Raw genomic sequence first — 16,726 nt, forward strand, 5'->3', positions numbered from 1 at the left:
AATCTTGTCTCTACAGCTTTATTTATTTATTTGTCTTTTAAGATTTATTCATTTATTTGAAAGCAGAGTTACAGACAGGCAGAGGCAGGGAGAGAGATAGAGAGAGAGAGAGATTTTCCATCCTCTAGTTCACTCCCCAGATGGCTGCAATGGCCACAGCTGGGCCCATCTAAAGCCAGGAGCCAGGAGCTTCCTCCGGATCTCCCATGCAGGTGCAGGATTTGGACCATCCTTTACTGATCCAGAGAGCTGGATCAGAAGTGGAACAGCCAGGACTAGAACTGGTGCCCATATGGGATGCCAGTACTGCAGGCAGCACCTTTATCTGCTACACCATAGTGCTGGCCTCTGCAACTTTATTGTTAATAGTCAAAATCTGAGATAACCCAAACATCCATTAACAGGTGAATGGAAAAAATGTGTAATATGTCTACAGTGAAATGCTACTCAGTTAAGAGCGAGAGAATAAAGTATTGATAAATTAATGGGCTCACTCTCAGAATAATTGTGCTGGGTGAAAGAAGTCAGACAAATAAAAAGCACAGCATGAAAACTCTAGAAAATGCAAGCTAATCTACAGTGACAAAAAAAAGAGTTCAGTAGTTACCTGGAGACTCGGTGTGTGTGTGTGTGTGTGTGTGTGTGTGTGTGAGTGTTTGATAAAGGAATTACAAAGAGGAACAAGGAAATGTTGGGGCGTGATTTATATATTTGTTATCTTGATTGTGGTGATGACTTCACAGGTGTGTAGCAGTATCAATAGTTTTCAAATTACATGTTTAAATAGGTACAGTTTATTATGTGTCAATTGTATCTCAAAGCTGTTAAAACTTATTTCACTTAAGTTTTACAATGTTCATAAGAGTAGCACGGTCCACCTCCATGTTGTTTTGGATTTTTATGCTGTATTTTTGTATATGTTTAACACATTTTGTATGTTTTATGTTGATTTAAAAAGATTGGCATTACTTTTAACATCTATCTTAAAAATATAATTTTACCTTACCATGCCTTTGTCTGATGGTGTTATATATGAAAAAGGAGTACAATGTTAATATTGGAGTTATTTAGAATTTTTCCTGGTGATCTAGGATAGGAATTACAGACTCTCATATTAATTTAAAAATTTGTACTTTGCTTTCTGTGGGTGGGTGCTTCCCCAGCAGTGTTATCAGATGTTAGCAGTGTTATCAGACTGTTCCTAAATGCTAGCTGATCATGGGTCACTTGGGGAGATGGACAAAACAAAATCCTGCACCTCATCTCTTGTCATTCTGATTCAGGAAACCTGAAGTGGGATTCAAAAATCTTGCCTTTAATCTTTTACCTTAAAGAAAATTTCAAATATTTGCAAAGTAAAAAGAATAGTAGAGGGAATCTCCATGTATTCCTCACTTAATTTCTACAATCACTAATTCGCGGTTGAGATTTGATCCATTCACTGCCATCCTCTACCTTCAAATTCAACAATATGTGGTTTTAAAAAGTTTTCTCCAGGTCAGTGTTATGGCACAGTGGATTAAGCCACCACCTGCAAAGCCAGCATCCCATATGAGTGTTGGTTCCAATCTCAGCTGCTCCATTTCCCATCAGGCTGCCTGATAATACACCTGGGAAAACAGCAGAAGATGGCCCAAGCCATCCTGGGCCCCTGACACCTGTGTGGGAGACATGGGTGGAGTTCTGGGCTCCTGACTTCAGTCTGGCCCAGCCATGATGATTGCAGCCATCTGGGGAGTGAACCAGCAGATGGAATCTCTCTCTCTCTCTCTTTGTAACTCTGCCTTTAAAATAAACACATACATATTTTTAGAAAAGTTTTCATAATGATGTGATACACATACATGCACACTGTTTTTAAATGCTGAATAGTATTCCAATTACATGCATATAGTAAAATGTGATTGATTAATTCTGTGCTTACTGGTTGTAAAGAAAATGTGATATACAACCTAACGCGTAATCTTGTTCCACGATACTATATCAAATATTTAGACTTCAATTATAGGTTACATATTGTATATTTTCATTCTAAATACCTTCCTCATTGAAAGCCTCATTGGGAATACGTGAAATTATTTAGTGAATATTGATTGCATTATTAAAATGAATATAAAAAAGAAAATATACTATTAGACATTGAGAAACAAAATAATCCTAAATTCTACACGCTTATAGAAAGTTTACATTCCACTGTGGAGCTAAAGTCAATACCTTGTAATGAACTTTGTGAATTTACTTTGCTCAGACTGGAATTAAGAGCTAGTAGTAGAAGCAGCAGCAAAGGCTGGGAGTACTTATTTGTAGGTGGAGGTTTTATTTGCAGAAATGGTAGATCACAACTAAGAGCCTGGTCTATTGTGAGGTTTATAGCTAGTCTAACTGGGTCATTGCAATGTGGTTATTTCACAAGGAAGTGGCAGCTACAATAAGAAATTAAATCATAGTTTCATTTCCCCAACCATCCAGGTTTTTATATATATAATATATTATAATATATAATATATAGTCTCAGGACTGCAGTCCTAAATCTGGAGTTTAGAACCCAATCAGTTTGTCTGCTTGAAGCACAGATGGAAGATTTGCTTTTTCTTCTCTGTGTTCGTACTGGGGTTGAGCAAGGATTTCCTGGCATACACCAACTTTGCTACTACAAGGCTGTTAGGCTGTGAAGTGTTGGAGCAATTAAGTGAAACGGCTGGTGGGAGATGCTCCCTCATGTCGGGGCTGGACGGTGGGCTGGAAAGGACTCAGCTACCTGAGTCTCTTCAGCAAGGTGCCTTGCAAGGTCCTTTTCTAGGTTAATTCACCTGCCATGAAGTTGAGAGAAGGCACCCGCTCTGGGCCTGCTTCTCTTTCTCTCTCCCTATCTCTGTCAGTCTCTCCCTCATTTCTTCCTCTGTAAGTTTTTGAATTGAACTTGATAACTCTTGAGGAAAAGCAAAATTTTAAAAATTACTTTAAAAATGGAAAGAGGAAAGGGCTTTCCTTTTTCTTGAGGGCCAGAAGACCTCATTCTTCATACAATCTCTGTGGTAAGTGTTTTTGTTTCCTGTCTTAGGAGATAATATCTCTGCCTCATCATTAATTAATGTTTTTATCCTTTTGATGTAGCAAGGAAAATGCAGAATCAATCATTTGTGCAATGTTAAAGAAGTTTCTGCTGTGTGAGAGAGTGTGTTATTGAAGACTTAAAAGGTTCATGAAGGATCTTGCTAAGGCTGATGTTCCAAGCTACAGAGAAAGTGGGGAGCTGGACATAAACTAAAGTCTGTTGCTATTACCAACTGTTTCCCCTTGTGAATAATTTTACAAATGAAGCACAAAAGCTGTAACATATTCTCTCATCTCATTTCCCTGTTACATTACAGGCCAGGCTCTTTTTCTGAGTGGTAATTCCCTCAAAATATAAATTGAGGATGCACCTTCATTACACAAATATTTTCCTACTTTGAGAGTTTAAATGATCTCATTCTCACATTCTCAGCAAGTTGCATGTTTTTCTTAAAGATTTATTTATTTATTTGAAAGGGAGAGGGAGAGGGAGAGGGAGAGGGAGAGGGAGAGGGAGAGGGAGAGGGAGAGGGAGAGGGAGAGGGAGAGGGAGAGGGAGAGGGAGAGGGAGAGGGAGAGGGAGAGGGAGAGGGAGAGGGAGAGGGAGAGAGCTGGATCTGAAGTAGAGCAACAGAATGGAACCGGTGCCAATATGGAATATTGCAGGTGGCGACTTTACTCCCTACACCACAGCACCAGCCTCAAATTGTGTGTTTTTTTTTTTTTTTAAATCACTATTTGACTATAATACTTCCTTATTTTTTCTCATCTATTCCACAGGGAACAGATGATGACAAAGCAAAAAGGACACTTATTTTAATAAATGATCATTCATCAAGTTGTTCAATAAGTGTTTATTGTGTGTTTTTGAGTACCTACTATGCAATTCAATGTTTGGTATTAGAGTTCTTGAAGGGAATGGTTTTAAGAAGATGGTGAATTTACTTTCAAAAATGTGTTTAGTTGGAGATGCCCAGTGAACTAGAGATAAGAGATTAAAGCCTGCAAAAGAGAACAGGGCTAAATAAGGTTAAAGGTTGAGCCTGGGGGAACTCTTACATTTAGGAGATGGGGTTTGGGGGAAGATAAATTAGCTAAGAGGATATAATAGGATATTGAGATCGTTATACTCAAGGGTGAAAGGGGAGTCAAAATAGAAGATAGTCAACGCTGCTAATGGTAGAATCTGATGGGGGAATGAATATAGATTGGTGAATAGGCAAAGTCATGAGTAGAAATAACACCCTTCTTTTTAGAAACTTCATATTTTGAAGCTCTTCGATGTTTCAGATTTTGCAATAAAGTTTTTGGCAATTCTTCAACTTTTTAGAAAAATGTTATAGTCAATGCAACTCAAGAAGGAACTCATGAACAAAATTTATTTGGTCCCAGATATTAGTTATTTAATATCGAATGAAATGTGCTAGAGTACATAGACTAAATAACTACAATAATAATAACAAAAATTATTAAAGGAGTTTATTCCTCCATCACAGTCAGAAGGCTTCAGGCATTTAGGGTCTCTGTTCCTTCATCTCATTTCTCTGTCGTCTGAGGGTGTTTGAAAAATGAAAGCTGGCCTACTAGTTTCAATCATTTTCATAGCAGCTCAGAGCAAGTAGGCAAGAGAGTGTAGCGCATGAGATTCATTTTTAAGGACATGAAAATTAAACTCATCAATTCTGCTCCCATCCCATTCATGTAAACATAATCAAGTAATTATATTCAGTTTCCAGGTAAGTGGGAAATATAGTTCAAAACTGATGGCTGTGGTAAAGTGAAAATAAAATGGAAAGTAGAAGATGACCATCAGGGGTGGGCATTGTGGGACAGCAGGTTAAGCTCCCACATGGAGCACCTGCATTTCTTATGGGCTGATTTGAGTCTCGCCTGCTCCATTTCCAATTCAGTTTCCCACTGATGCATCCCAGGAAGCAGAAGATGACTTAAGTGCTTGGATCCCCGCCAGTCAGGTGTGAGGCCTGGATGGAGTTCCTGGCTCTTGGCTTTGGCCTGGCCCTGCCCTGATTGTTGCAAGCATTTGGGGAGTGAATCAGCAGTTGAAAGATCTCTGATTCTCCCTTCCCCTTCGCTGTACCTCCCTCCTCTCTATCTCGTTCTGCCTTTCAAATGGATGAAAAAAAGTAAACGCAAAAAGGAAGAAGATGGCATTCAATAGCCTCTAGCCATAGTATTGGGAAGAAACAGGCATTTCTTAAAGCAATTTTTTTGCTAGGATGCAATTACTGGAAGTTTTAGAGAAAACAAAATAAAATCCTATGTGGCAATGAAGCCCAGACATTCTAAGTTTACTGTATTTTAGAAAATATTCTGTAAATTAAAAAAATCAGAGGACAATAAACGATTCTCTTTCTGGCTAGTTTGACTTTCTGGTAAAATAACTTTTTTTCTGTAGGATTCAGAGAGCTGGTACAATTACTAATGAGATTAAATTGGCAATTATTTTAAATAATAATATTTTAATAATAATAAAATTATTAATAATTTAATAATAGTAATGCAATTATTAAAATGCATTCATTCTTTGTCTATGTAGTAAAGACAAACAAAGAAGTACCATATCTGCTTTACTGATCTATTTCTGTGCAGTGAATTATTCCAACTTAAGAGGTAACAACAAACATCATCTCATGCAGCTTCTAAGTCAAGCATTCTAGAGTTCAGCTGGCTGGGTGCGGCTCAGGGCTTCTCCCAAGGCTGCTGTGAAGATTTTGGGCAGGATGGCTGTTGTTCTGAGGCTTGACTCAGAACATCTGCTTCATAGCTGCCTCACGCAGCTGTTGGAAGGAAGCCCCGGTTCCTCACAGGGAAACCTCTCTGTTAGGCTGACGGACAGCAGCCAACTTCCACCCCAAGTGACCCAGGAAAGAGGGAGTTTATAATAGCAATCCAAATGCCAGAAGTGTATGTTATAACCTCATCCCAGAGATGACGTACCTTACTTTTGCTCTATTCCACTGTTCACTCAGACCAACTTTGGTACAAGGTGGGAGCCATTCTGGGTGCCATCTCAGGGACTAACACAACGCACAAGAGTTATGTTGGTTAAAAAAACAGACATCATAAAAATCTACCATTTTCAAAATCAATTTAAAAATTCTGAATAGAAGATTTATTAGCCCTAAAGTTTCTCGGAGTAACAGACTCACTGTGTGAGGTATTGATCATGTACAAGAAAAAATTTGGATGACACAATCATATAAAGTTAATTTTACAGATTTCATTAGATTCTCAGAGGGCACTGAATCTTTCAGGTTTGAGTTGATTCAGATGGTATTTTGAAGAGATCTTCATTTTTGTTAGTCAGAAATGGCTTCCTCAGAATGAACATTGTCAGTTGGCTCTGGTTTGGGTTTCTTGAAAAATTTCAGAAGTTACTGTTAACAAGTGAAAAAAGTAAGGGAACTTTAAGTTTTGGGCCAGTTTAAAGACATAGGATCCTTTAACATTGCCTGAACACTGAGCTATATTTGGGAAGTTGGCATTCAGAGGGGTCTGTCTTGGATTAGGTCTCAAAATACCTAAAGGATTTCCTTAAACAGGCCCAGGGTCAGATACAACAGGTGCATCATTTCTAATTTTGGAAACAGAAGCAGCCAGTTTTAAAGTGAGGCTGTGTTGCACTCATTTAGCAGGAGCAAAGACAATGAGTAATTTCCCTACAATATTAAGTGTAGAAAAGACTGGACATGTGCTAGTCTTTTGTTACTTCTGATAACAAATCACATTTTTAGATAACAGAGTTTTGAGGAACTCTGATATAGGCCCCAATTTTCTTAGCATTTAATAATTCACTTAAAAACATTCTGAAAGTGGGCACTAAAGCCAGGCTCTATAGTAGTTAGAGGATTATCTCTATTCTTATTTTGATTATACTATTGTCAGTGAACAAATTTTTGCTATGGAAAATAAAGATATTGTAGAATTAAAGATGTAGTTGGTTTCCTTTCCTTTCAAAATACTTCATCAGAATTTAGGGGCTTGAGAAGATGGTGACTTTATTAAACAATTTAAAGCACATTTAAATAAGTAAAATATGGAGATGTTTAAACATAGAAAATATGCTTTAAAATACTGTCTACCTGGGAATCAAATTTTTGTGCATTCAAATGTAGTCATTTTATACGAATGATTTTTTTTAAAAGTAAAGCAATGTAATCATGAAATTTTCCATTCAGAATGGTGTTGATAAATTTGGAAATGTGAAGTCCCTGGAAACAGACGTTTTTGTTATAACCCCAAGATAATTCAGCAATGTGATGTTAGCCTTATATATTTGGTAGATCTTCCATAAGCTCCTAATGAATATGAGATTAGCATCAAAAACTCTTATTTCAAGATATTAAAATAGTTAGGAAAGGTATAGTTTTTTTAAGGCATATCAGAAAGTGTGTTGCTTATAAAGTTTAAAAAATCTGCTCATTTCAGACATTCAATATTTAATCTCTACAGCTTAGATGTTACTTTACTTTGACTTTCTCTATGGCACAAAAAGCAAGCTTTGTTAAGACAAAAAAGAGCTACGTTGTAAATAGTGGTAACTGAAAGGAAAGGCCACAAAACACATTAGACATCTGAGTAAGGGAAAAAGTTTATTGTCGAGTCGGGGAACCCGACAGGCTGCCTCCCTGTGCACAGAAAGAACAGCAGCCTGTATTGGGAGAACAGGGCTTATATAGCTTTGCAGAGGTAAGGAAGTGGGAGCGCGAATCCCATTAGGGGTGGGGTGGAGCTGACACTTGTGATTGGACTACTGGGTCACCTGACTTCTAGTAAGCCAGGCTGGGCTTAGGAAGATGGCACCATTTTATAAACAGTAACATTAGTGTTTTTTTTTTTAGCTTCTACAATGAAGATATTTTAAAAAAGAAAAGCAATAGGTTTGACCTGAAACTACGCTCTTCTGAAAATGACTGCAATACGATGTTTCTAAACATTTAACAAATATTAGGATAAGGAAATTTTTCCCTCTAGGTAACAATAAATTTTATATTATTTAAAAACAGTACAATTGGAAAAAGTCTTTACCCATTAAGGCATCAAATTTAGATGCTTGAAAGATAGCTAATAGATGACTAATTGATGGCTGTCGCCGTGGCACCAGCACTCCAGGTTCTAGTCCTGATTGGGGCGCTGGATTCTGTCCCGGTTGCCCCTCTTCCAGTCCAGCTCTCTGCTGTGGCCTGGGAGTGCAGTGGAGGATGGCCCAGGTGCTTGGGCCCTGCACCCCATGGGAGACCAGGAAAAGCACCTGGCTCCTGGCTTCGGAGCTGCGCAGCGTGCAGGCTGTAGCAGCCATTTGGGGGGTGAACCAAAGGAAGGAAGACCTTCCTCTCTGTCTGTCTCTCTCTCTCTCACTGTTCACTCTGCCTGTAAAAAATAAATAAATAAATAAAAAAGACTAATTGCTTCCATGGAAAATACTGAGAAAAGTGTTTCTGTGATTTTTGTTGGACTCTTGCCATCTGGCCTGCCTAACCCCAATTTTAGAGTTTATTTGGTTACATGTCGAAACCTACAGCAATCACCTTTCTTCTCTCTCCCCCCAGCAGTCCCTCAACACTGGAGTAGGTTTTATGATTAACCATGACTTTAAATAGGGCAGCAGATGCTGTTGTGTTCTAGTAAAATAAAATTCTGGTTTCCCAGAAGCGTGCTGGGTAAATTCTGGGATCTGGAGCAGGACTCGATTTTGCCAATTCCCTACCATTCAACTTCGGAGGGTAGGTGTAAGGCCACCATAGAAACACACCAAACACTGGAGTAAGCGAAAGAGTTTATTGGAGGAATCCCGACAGACTGGAGGGAAGGGGGTAGATCGCGCCATTTTACTAACAGTAGGAAGTTAAGATATTATTTTTCTGCACTGCCTGAACAGGAAGTGTCTTAACAAGCAAGTGCAAGGTGATTTTTAAATTTTTTTTTCACAGGGTGACTTTAAAAAACAGCTCTTTATTTGATAGGCACAATGACAGAGAGGGAGGGACAGAAAGCAAAAAAAAAAAAAAATTAAAAAATCATAAAAAATAACTTCCAACCGCTGGTTCACTTCCCGAATGGCCACAACAGCCAGGGCTGGGCCAGGCCAAAACCAGGAGCCTGGAGCTCCACCCGGGTGTCCCACGTGGGTGCACGCAGGGGGCCCAAGTTCTTGGACCATCACCCTCTGCTTTCCCAGGTGCACGAGTGGGAGCTGGATCGGAAGTGGAGCAGCCGGAACTGGAACTGGCGCTGGGATGTGGGGATGGCAGTGTCCCTGGCGGCGCGCTGGCCGCCCCAAAGGTGACTTTTTTTTAAGGGGGAAAAAAATAAACAACCCTCACGAACTTTGGTTAACAGTGCCATTGCTCCCTGTTGAGGATGCGCAACTAGGGGCAGGGTGAACAAAACAAATCGTTGGCAACGGCATCATCTTGGCCCAGTGTGTGACCTGTTCTGATTTCTGAAAGGAAACCAGCAGCCCGCGGGGGGGATCTGTAGACCGCCTTGGTCGGTTCCACACGCTTTCGCCGATCAGTTCTATTTTCCTGCTTAAGCCGTTAAGGCCGCCTCTGTGGAGTCGCCAGGCGAGCGGGCCTCGGGGAGCGGGGCAGACAGGTGCGCCCTCTGTTTGGAAATACACAAAGGGCCGGCATCGCGGCCGCTGTGTCCCTGGCAACTCCACGCACGCGAGGCGCGCGCACTTCCCGCGGGCCCGCGGCGCACGGGGCGGCCGGGCGGGGCGGCGGCGAGCCTCGGCCTGCTCGCGGACGCGGCGCCTGGGACGCGCCAAGGCGGCTCCGGCGGCGGCGGCGGCGGCGGCGCCCGCGCTGTAGGGACTTGTAGTCCGCGTGCCTCCCGGGCGCCTCCCCCCGGGTAGGCAGGCCCGGGCGTCCCCGTCCGCCGCAAGCCGACTTCCTGCCGCTGCCAAAAACTACACCTCCCGCCGTCCTCTCCGCGGCCGGGCCGAAAGCGAAAACAAAATTCTGAGCTGCCAGGGTGCTGCCCTCCGCCGGGCGCCCCCTCCCGCCGCCCGCCCCTCAGGCGCCCTCCGGCGAGGTGGGGAGACGCGAGGCCGCGGCTCTTTTCTTCTGGTTTCCTCAGCGCCCGGCGAGGGGAGCGCGCGGGGTAGGCGGGCAGGCCGCGGCTCACCTGAGCCGGCCCCGCGAGCGCGCCGGGGGCGGGGGCTTCCTCGCTCCACGCCGGTCCGGACCAGGAAACTCGTGCGGGCGGCGACCCCCGGCCCGGTTCCTGACTGGGCGGCGAGGCCCCCGGGACGCGACTCTCGTCCCTCGGGATTTTCTTCGCTCCCTGCCGCCCCACGCCGTCTCCTCTCTGGGCGCGTGGTCCCTCCGGGGAGGCGGTCGCGTGCGGCCGGCCATGCACTAGGCAGGGCTCGCCCTATGCGTCTGGGGAGCGCGGACCGCTGCCTCGGGCCGCCGCCTGCTGCCGCTCGCGGAGCCGGAGCCGGAGCCAGGCCGGGGCGTCGAGCTGCCGGCGGCGCGGCCATGTGGGGCTAGCCCGCGCCGCGCCTGGCCTGCAGCGGAACCGGCAACATGGAGGCGGCCGTCGGCGCCCCGGACGGCGGGGACCAGGGCGGCGCGGGGCCCCGCGAGGACGCGACGCCCATGGACGCCTATCTGCGGAAACTGGGCTTGTATCGCAAACTGGTCGCCAAGGACGGGTCGTGCCTGTTCCGGGCCGTGGCGGAGCAGGTAATGGGCGCGGGGAAGCCGGTGCGGCCGGTGGGGCTGGGTGGGGGAAGCGGCGGCGGCCCCGGGCCGTCCGGGACGCCCCCGTCCGGGGGGCTGCGCGTGGCCCGCGGCCGTCACCACCGCCCATTGTAACGCCCGAGTGCGGCGCCGCTTTGGGGTCTGCAAGCTGGCCTTGGAGATCGGGGGGCCTGTGCGTTATGCGGGTGCCGTCTCTTGCTGACGAGGTAATGAGTGTGGGACGACGGGGAGGGGTGATGGTGCTGGCGACACGGTATTTTCCACTTGGGTGCCGCATTCGGCTTGCCGTGTAAAAAGAGCGTTCACGCCGGTAAACCGCATGTTTGCGGGAGGTGGTGGTGCCCCAGGCTGGACTTGTGGAACGTATTTTTCCTGCTAGTGGACTTTGGAATGTGCGGGAGTCCAGCTCGCCGCCGATGTCACTTGAGCCCAGGGAGCCGACTTCGCCATACGAGAAAGCCAGCCTTTGACAAAGAGAGTATTTTGAATGAATTGGCTTTGGGTGTAGTCCACACTTGCTCTGCAAGGCGGTGGAGGTATACTAAAAAGAAGTTACTTTTAACAGGGGGAAAAAAAAGACTTGTTTCGGTGTTGGCGGGAGGAAGGGTGTAACTGGGTGTTCTCTAGGCCCTTCCTGAACGGATTTTTACCCGTTAAATTTTTGTCCAATACAGTTGGTTAGCAAGATGCTTGTGATTTTGGGGGGGGGGTTTAATTTCTTTGGAGAAAGAGCTTGTTCCATGTTTTGCCACATCGTATTGGAGGTTTACGGTCACCCAAATCCATCCTGTATTGAAAAAATAGCTGCTGAGTAGTCCATCTTTAAAAAGTTTCACCTGACTGCCTTGGTTTGTATTTTGTGCCTTTCGCTGTTTGCCCTCCTTTGCCTTAAGGTGTGCTCCTCCCTACCCCCTATGGGGTTTTTATGTTGTTTGGTCTTTTTTTTCTGTCACCGTTTTTGAATGGTAAATAGCTTTTACAATTTCTATTGTGAGTAAATGTTTCACTTAACATGTTGAGTTCAGTTAGTTTCTCTCTCTTTCTCTTTTTTTTTTTTTTAGTAGGAAAAGGCTAGTAGTTTGTTTTCCAAAGATCTTCACATCTGTAGAGTAAATCTTTTATAACAAGAAATTGATGTAACATAAATCTTTCCATTATATGCTACAGAGATTGTCATTGAAGCATTCCTAAAGCTCCCCAAACCAGGCTCTGCCTTTTTCAGTTCCTTAACTTTCTCTCATTTTCAGGAGTTTGAGATGCTCCAGTGTGGGTAGGATATGTTCACACACACCCACCCTAGTCCTTACTATTAGTAGGTAAACAGTCTGCCCCATTCATTTATGAATTTGCCGGATCTCTGTCTGTTTTGCTTCTTCTGGCTCAGCTACTTTGGACTCCTGAGCACCTTCAGAAAGAGAGAAGAGGTAGAGGTAAATTCAGCTCATTTTATGTACTGTTAGCTTTAGCGAAAGTTTGGTAAGGAAGGATGTCGAAATTAATAAATATGAAGCGGAACTGGAAGCTTATTTGGGATTGAATTATCCAAGTCTTAGTTTTTATTTCTATTGGAGCAGAATGGTGTGTCTGCTTTCAGTATTACACGCTATAGTTGGATGAACTTTATTTTACTGAGGCCTGCTACTGTAGCGTGATCTCTATTTTTAAGTGGAAAGTTCTTAACGAAGCACTCATCAACATCAGGTAACAATTTATTGTATTTTTGCTTTGTAGTGATTTAAGGGAGATATAACAGACTACTCTATCCGGTTATGTGACTGATTTTTAGTATACTGGGGGAAGCTCACCTAATTCAGTAGATAAGGACCAAGTGTATAGCCATCTTGGCCAAAGGCAAAGTGTGCATGTGGGGAAAAGGGAAATAACACCCACTTCTGACTGCCCTTTTAAAGTATGTGCATAGGATTTGTTTTTATGTGAATAATTTTTCCTGTGAAATCACGAGCAGGTTATCCAAATGGCAGTGTTCAGAGATGGGGAGGAGACTTGAGTTAGGAGTCACTCTTCCTCTAAATTATCTGGTTTAGATAGGCCCTTTCCTTTTTACACTTGTAGATTTAGGCCTGCAGGAGGCCTGACCTGAATCAGTTCCATAGTCAGGGAGCTAAAAATAGGGCACTCTTAGAGGACTTGGTAAAATAGTGTGTCTCAGCCTTTTTCCAGTGTTTATCACTGTGTGGTCTCAAATAAAGATTTGAAAGCCTCCTATCTCTAGCTTATTTTCATCATACAATAATTTGCTAAGGTAGATGTTTGTCATACCATTTGAATCCTGAGTGTCCTTGAACTTGCACACTAACTTGCTTTTTAAACTTTTCATTTAACATTGCTTTTCTTGGCGGTATTTGTCTTTGTAAATTACTGGTAGCCCACACTTTAGGGGAGTTGTGAGAGTTTTGTTTCAGAGCAGTAGGTACAGATTGATTCCATTTAAGTCTGTTAAAAGGAAAAAAACCAGTAGATATGTCTTGCCATTGTTTCTGATACTAACATACTAACATATGTCTGCCACCTGTTGCTAGGTAAATGGCTTTAATGCCAGCTTCATCTTGCTAACAGCAGGAAAGGCCTATCAGATGACACTGTGGTTTTACTCATGCTAATACTACCTTGATTCATAATAGTGTTTAAGATAGCTTTTGTGCAAGGCAGTGTTGCTGAATGTCATTTGCTAAATTGGCAAGGAAAAAAGCAACAAAAACAATTATCTTATGGTGTTTATTTGTATATATGGACAATCTTTTTTGCACTGGAAACTTAAGATATATAAGGATACTTTTTAATAATGTCCCAAGATGGCAATGAAAGTACACCCAGTTAAGCTGAAAGCCAACTAGTATACTGAAAACAAACTCATTGGAAATGTCAGCTAGTGCATCATCAGTGTATTTTAGTGCAGTGGGACATACTACCTGTGTGGTTCCGTGGGTATAAATGAACTTGACTCCAAGAGACCTACAGAATGTGATGCTTGAGCTCATCATGAACAGAAGGGAGAATGAAGTGGGAATATAACATTTATTTATTTGACAGGCAGGGTGAGAGGAGGAGAGAGAGGGAGGGAAAGAGAGACATAGATAGATAGATAACTTCCATCTGCTGGTTTACACCCCAAATGACTACAAGGATTGGGGCTGGTCCAGCCCAGAAACTCATCCTGGTCTCCCTAGATATGGGTGGCAGGGGCCCAGGTACTTAGGCCATCTTCCACTGCTTTCCCGGGAACATAAGCAGGGAGTTGGGTGGGAAGTTGGAGTAGCCAGGGCTCGAACTGGCATTCTGAGATGTGGGTGGTTTGAAGCCACAGCTTAACCTACTGAGCTATAATGCTGGCCCCTGGAGCTGTAACTTTTTAAAAAAGTTTTTTTAAAGTTTATTTTCATTTTATTTTTGAAAGAGAGAGACAGTGCATTAGCAGGAAATAGGTATTAGAAGTGGAGTTTGGACTCTCAGTCCTCAGATATGGGATGCTCAGCATTCCAAACACTGGATCAAAAGCCTCCACTTGGGTAACTCTTAAAATCACGTAAAGCTACTTTCCATAATATAAATTCTCAGTAGGCCTTGACAGTACTTTGAGATGTGTTGCTTCAAATGTTTCATTGTGTTTTCTTAAACCTTGACGTTTAGGGTACCAGGAATACCTTCATTTGAGATACCTACTAATAGAAAAGAATTTTATTTTTTAACTTATTTGGTGGCAGGGAGTGACTATGAATGAGTGCCTGTCCTTTGGTTCACATTCCAAATGCTGATAACAGTCCAGGGAGGGCCCAGCTGAAGCTGGGACCGCAATCCAGGTCTCCCTGCGTAGGTAGCAGGAACCCAGTTACTTGAAGTATCATCTTCTGGCATCTGTGCTAATTTGATGCTGGGGTCAGAATATGCAGTTGGAGCTGGTAGTAAACCCAGCACTCCAATACCTGGTGCTGGAGTCTTAACCAGTATCATAACTATGCTAGGCTAAAGAATTTTTTTTTTAAAGATTTATTTATTTATTTGAAAGAGTTAGAGAAGGAGAGGCAGAGAGAGAGAGAGAGAGAGATAGGTCTTCCATCTGCTGGTTCACTCCCCAAACGGCCTCAACGTCCAGAGCTGGGTCAGTCTGAAGCCAGGAGCCAGGAGCTTCTTCCAGGTCTCCCACGTGGGTGCAGGGGCCCAAGAAGTTGGGCTGTCTTTCTACTGCTTTCCATTAGCAGAGAGCTGGATTGGAAGTGGAGCGCCCATATGGGATGCCAGCACTGTAGGCGGCAGCTTTACCCACTATGCCACAACACCAGCCCTTAGGCTAAAGAATTTTAATCTTGTGTTTAAGAATGGTGAAATATTGAGGGTCAGCCAAAGGCTCCCTAAGTATGTAATAAGAAATAATAGGTTGTTTCATTCCAAAGCACTAAAGAAGTTTAGTAAGAGACAGAATGCCGGTAAGTTATCTTTTTGTTGAACTGATTGTTTATCAGAAGAATACAGAGGCTATTCACAGTGAGGATGTGGATCATACTTTGTATGTTGGTGCTTTCTGTTTGGGTGTAAGAACAAATTTAAACCTTATAGGATGACAGCACCTGTTTTTCCTACTGGTTGCTCACTTGTTCCAGTCTTGTAAGTTTGAGTAACTAAGGATTTAGGAGTGCCTTAATTTCTCTGAAACCATAATGGACTTCAGATTTCTACATAAGACCACTAAGAATATTCAAAATTATTGGGATTAAAAATAACAACTTTTTATTAAACTTGAAGCCTTAAAATGTATTCCTGATGAAACTACTTATTTGTTTTTTCTTGCCACACAGGATGCTGCTCAGCATTGTGTGGCAGTGTTTCTCTTAGCTCCACTTTATGAAGAGGACTTATTTAGAGGGCTGGCTGAGAGAGTTGAGTGTCTTAAGTTTACAAACATGTTGTCAAAGGAGCAGCTTTAGTGACCTAAAGGAGAAATGTTGTTAAGACTTCATAGAGTGACTTCTGCCTTAAGTATTATTATGTGGGTACTCAACACATTCATGGAAAATGAAATTAAAATTATCTTTATAAGTTTGTATTTTGGTACAAAATATTTTGTAGTCCATCTATAGTTTTTTCATAGCTGAACATTTTCTATGAGCTTTTTAAAGACCCTTCATACAGGTTTTTTTTTTTTTTTTTTTTAAAGATTTATTTATTTATTTATTTGACAGGTAGAGTTACAGAGGGAGAGACAAAGAGAAAGGTCTTCCTTCTGTTGGTTCACCCCCCAAATGGCCGCTATGGCCTGAGCTACACCGATCCGAAGCCAGGAGCCAGGTGCTTCTTCCTGGTCTCCCATGCGGGTGCAGGGGCCCAAGCACTTAGGCCATCCTCCACTGCCTTCCCGGGCCACAGCAGAGCTGGACTGGAAGAGGAGCAACCAGGACTAGAACCCGGGGCCCATATGGGATTCTGGTGCCGCAGGCAGAGGATTAGCCAAGTGAGCCACGGTGCTGGCCCTGCATACAGGTTTTATATGCTGTGTCATCCTTATGTTTAGAGGAAGGACTGAGAAAGCATAAAGATTTCAAAATTATGGAAAGGAAAATGGCGGGAGACAGGTTAATTATATGTTGCTTTCTCTTTTTAGGTGTTGCACTCTCAGTCTCGTCATGTTGAAGTTAGAATGGCCTGTATTCACTATCTTCGAGAAAACAGAGAGAAATTTGAAGCGGTAATTTGTGATTTTTAAACATGTAATGTTATCTTTTTTTATGATTTGTTTATTTACTTGAGAGGCAGAGTTATAAAGGTTATAAAGAGGGAGAGGCAAAGGCGGAGAGAAAGGGAGGGAGAAAGAGAGAGATAGAGATAGAGATTGATCTTCCATTTGCTGGTTCACTCCCCAAATTGCTTCAGCTGTTGGAGATGGGTGTGTCTGAAGCCAGGAGCCAGGAGCTTCTGCTGGGTCTTCT

The 16,726-nt window shown here is 43.0% G+C and overlaps 1 protein-coding gene and 1 pseudogene across 2 annotated transcripts in view; both read left to right on the plus strand.

The window, feature by feature from the left end:
• LOC138843462 (E3 ubiquitin-protein ligase RNF167-like) overlaps positions 1-9,934 on the plus strand; it is a 55,302-nt pseudogene extending 45,368 nt beyond the window's left edge.
• An 88-nt stretch (positions 9,935-10,022) lies between these two features.
• Positions 10,023-16,726, plus strand: part of OTUD4 (OTU deubiquitinase 4) — a 58,136-nt gene continuing 51,432 nt past the window's right edge. Inside the window, exons 1-2 of one of the 2 annotated variants that reach the window (XM_070047485.2) lie at positions 10,023-10,769; positions 16,402-16,485. In XM_070047485.2, the coding sequence (XP_069903586.1) occupies positions 10,611-10,769; positions 16,402-16,485 (243 nt within the window). In that variant the 5' untranslated portion in view covers positions 10,023-10,610. The remainder of the gene's footprint in view (positions 10,770-16,401; positions 16,486-16,726) is intronic. The other variant, XM_089302434.1, reaches the window with a different exon arrangement.

The sequence above is a fragment of the Oryctolagus cuniculus genome, chromosome 8 (assembly GCF_051225735.1).
Source record: "Oryctolagus cuniculus isolate XC-2025 breed Fujian yellow rabbit chromosome 8, ASM5122573v1, whole genome shotgun sequence".
In the NCBI taxonomy this organism is placed as follows: Eukaryota; Metazoa; Chordata; class Mammalia; order Lagomorpha; family Leporidae; genus Oryctolagus; species Oryctolagus cuniculus.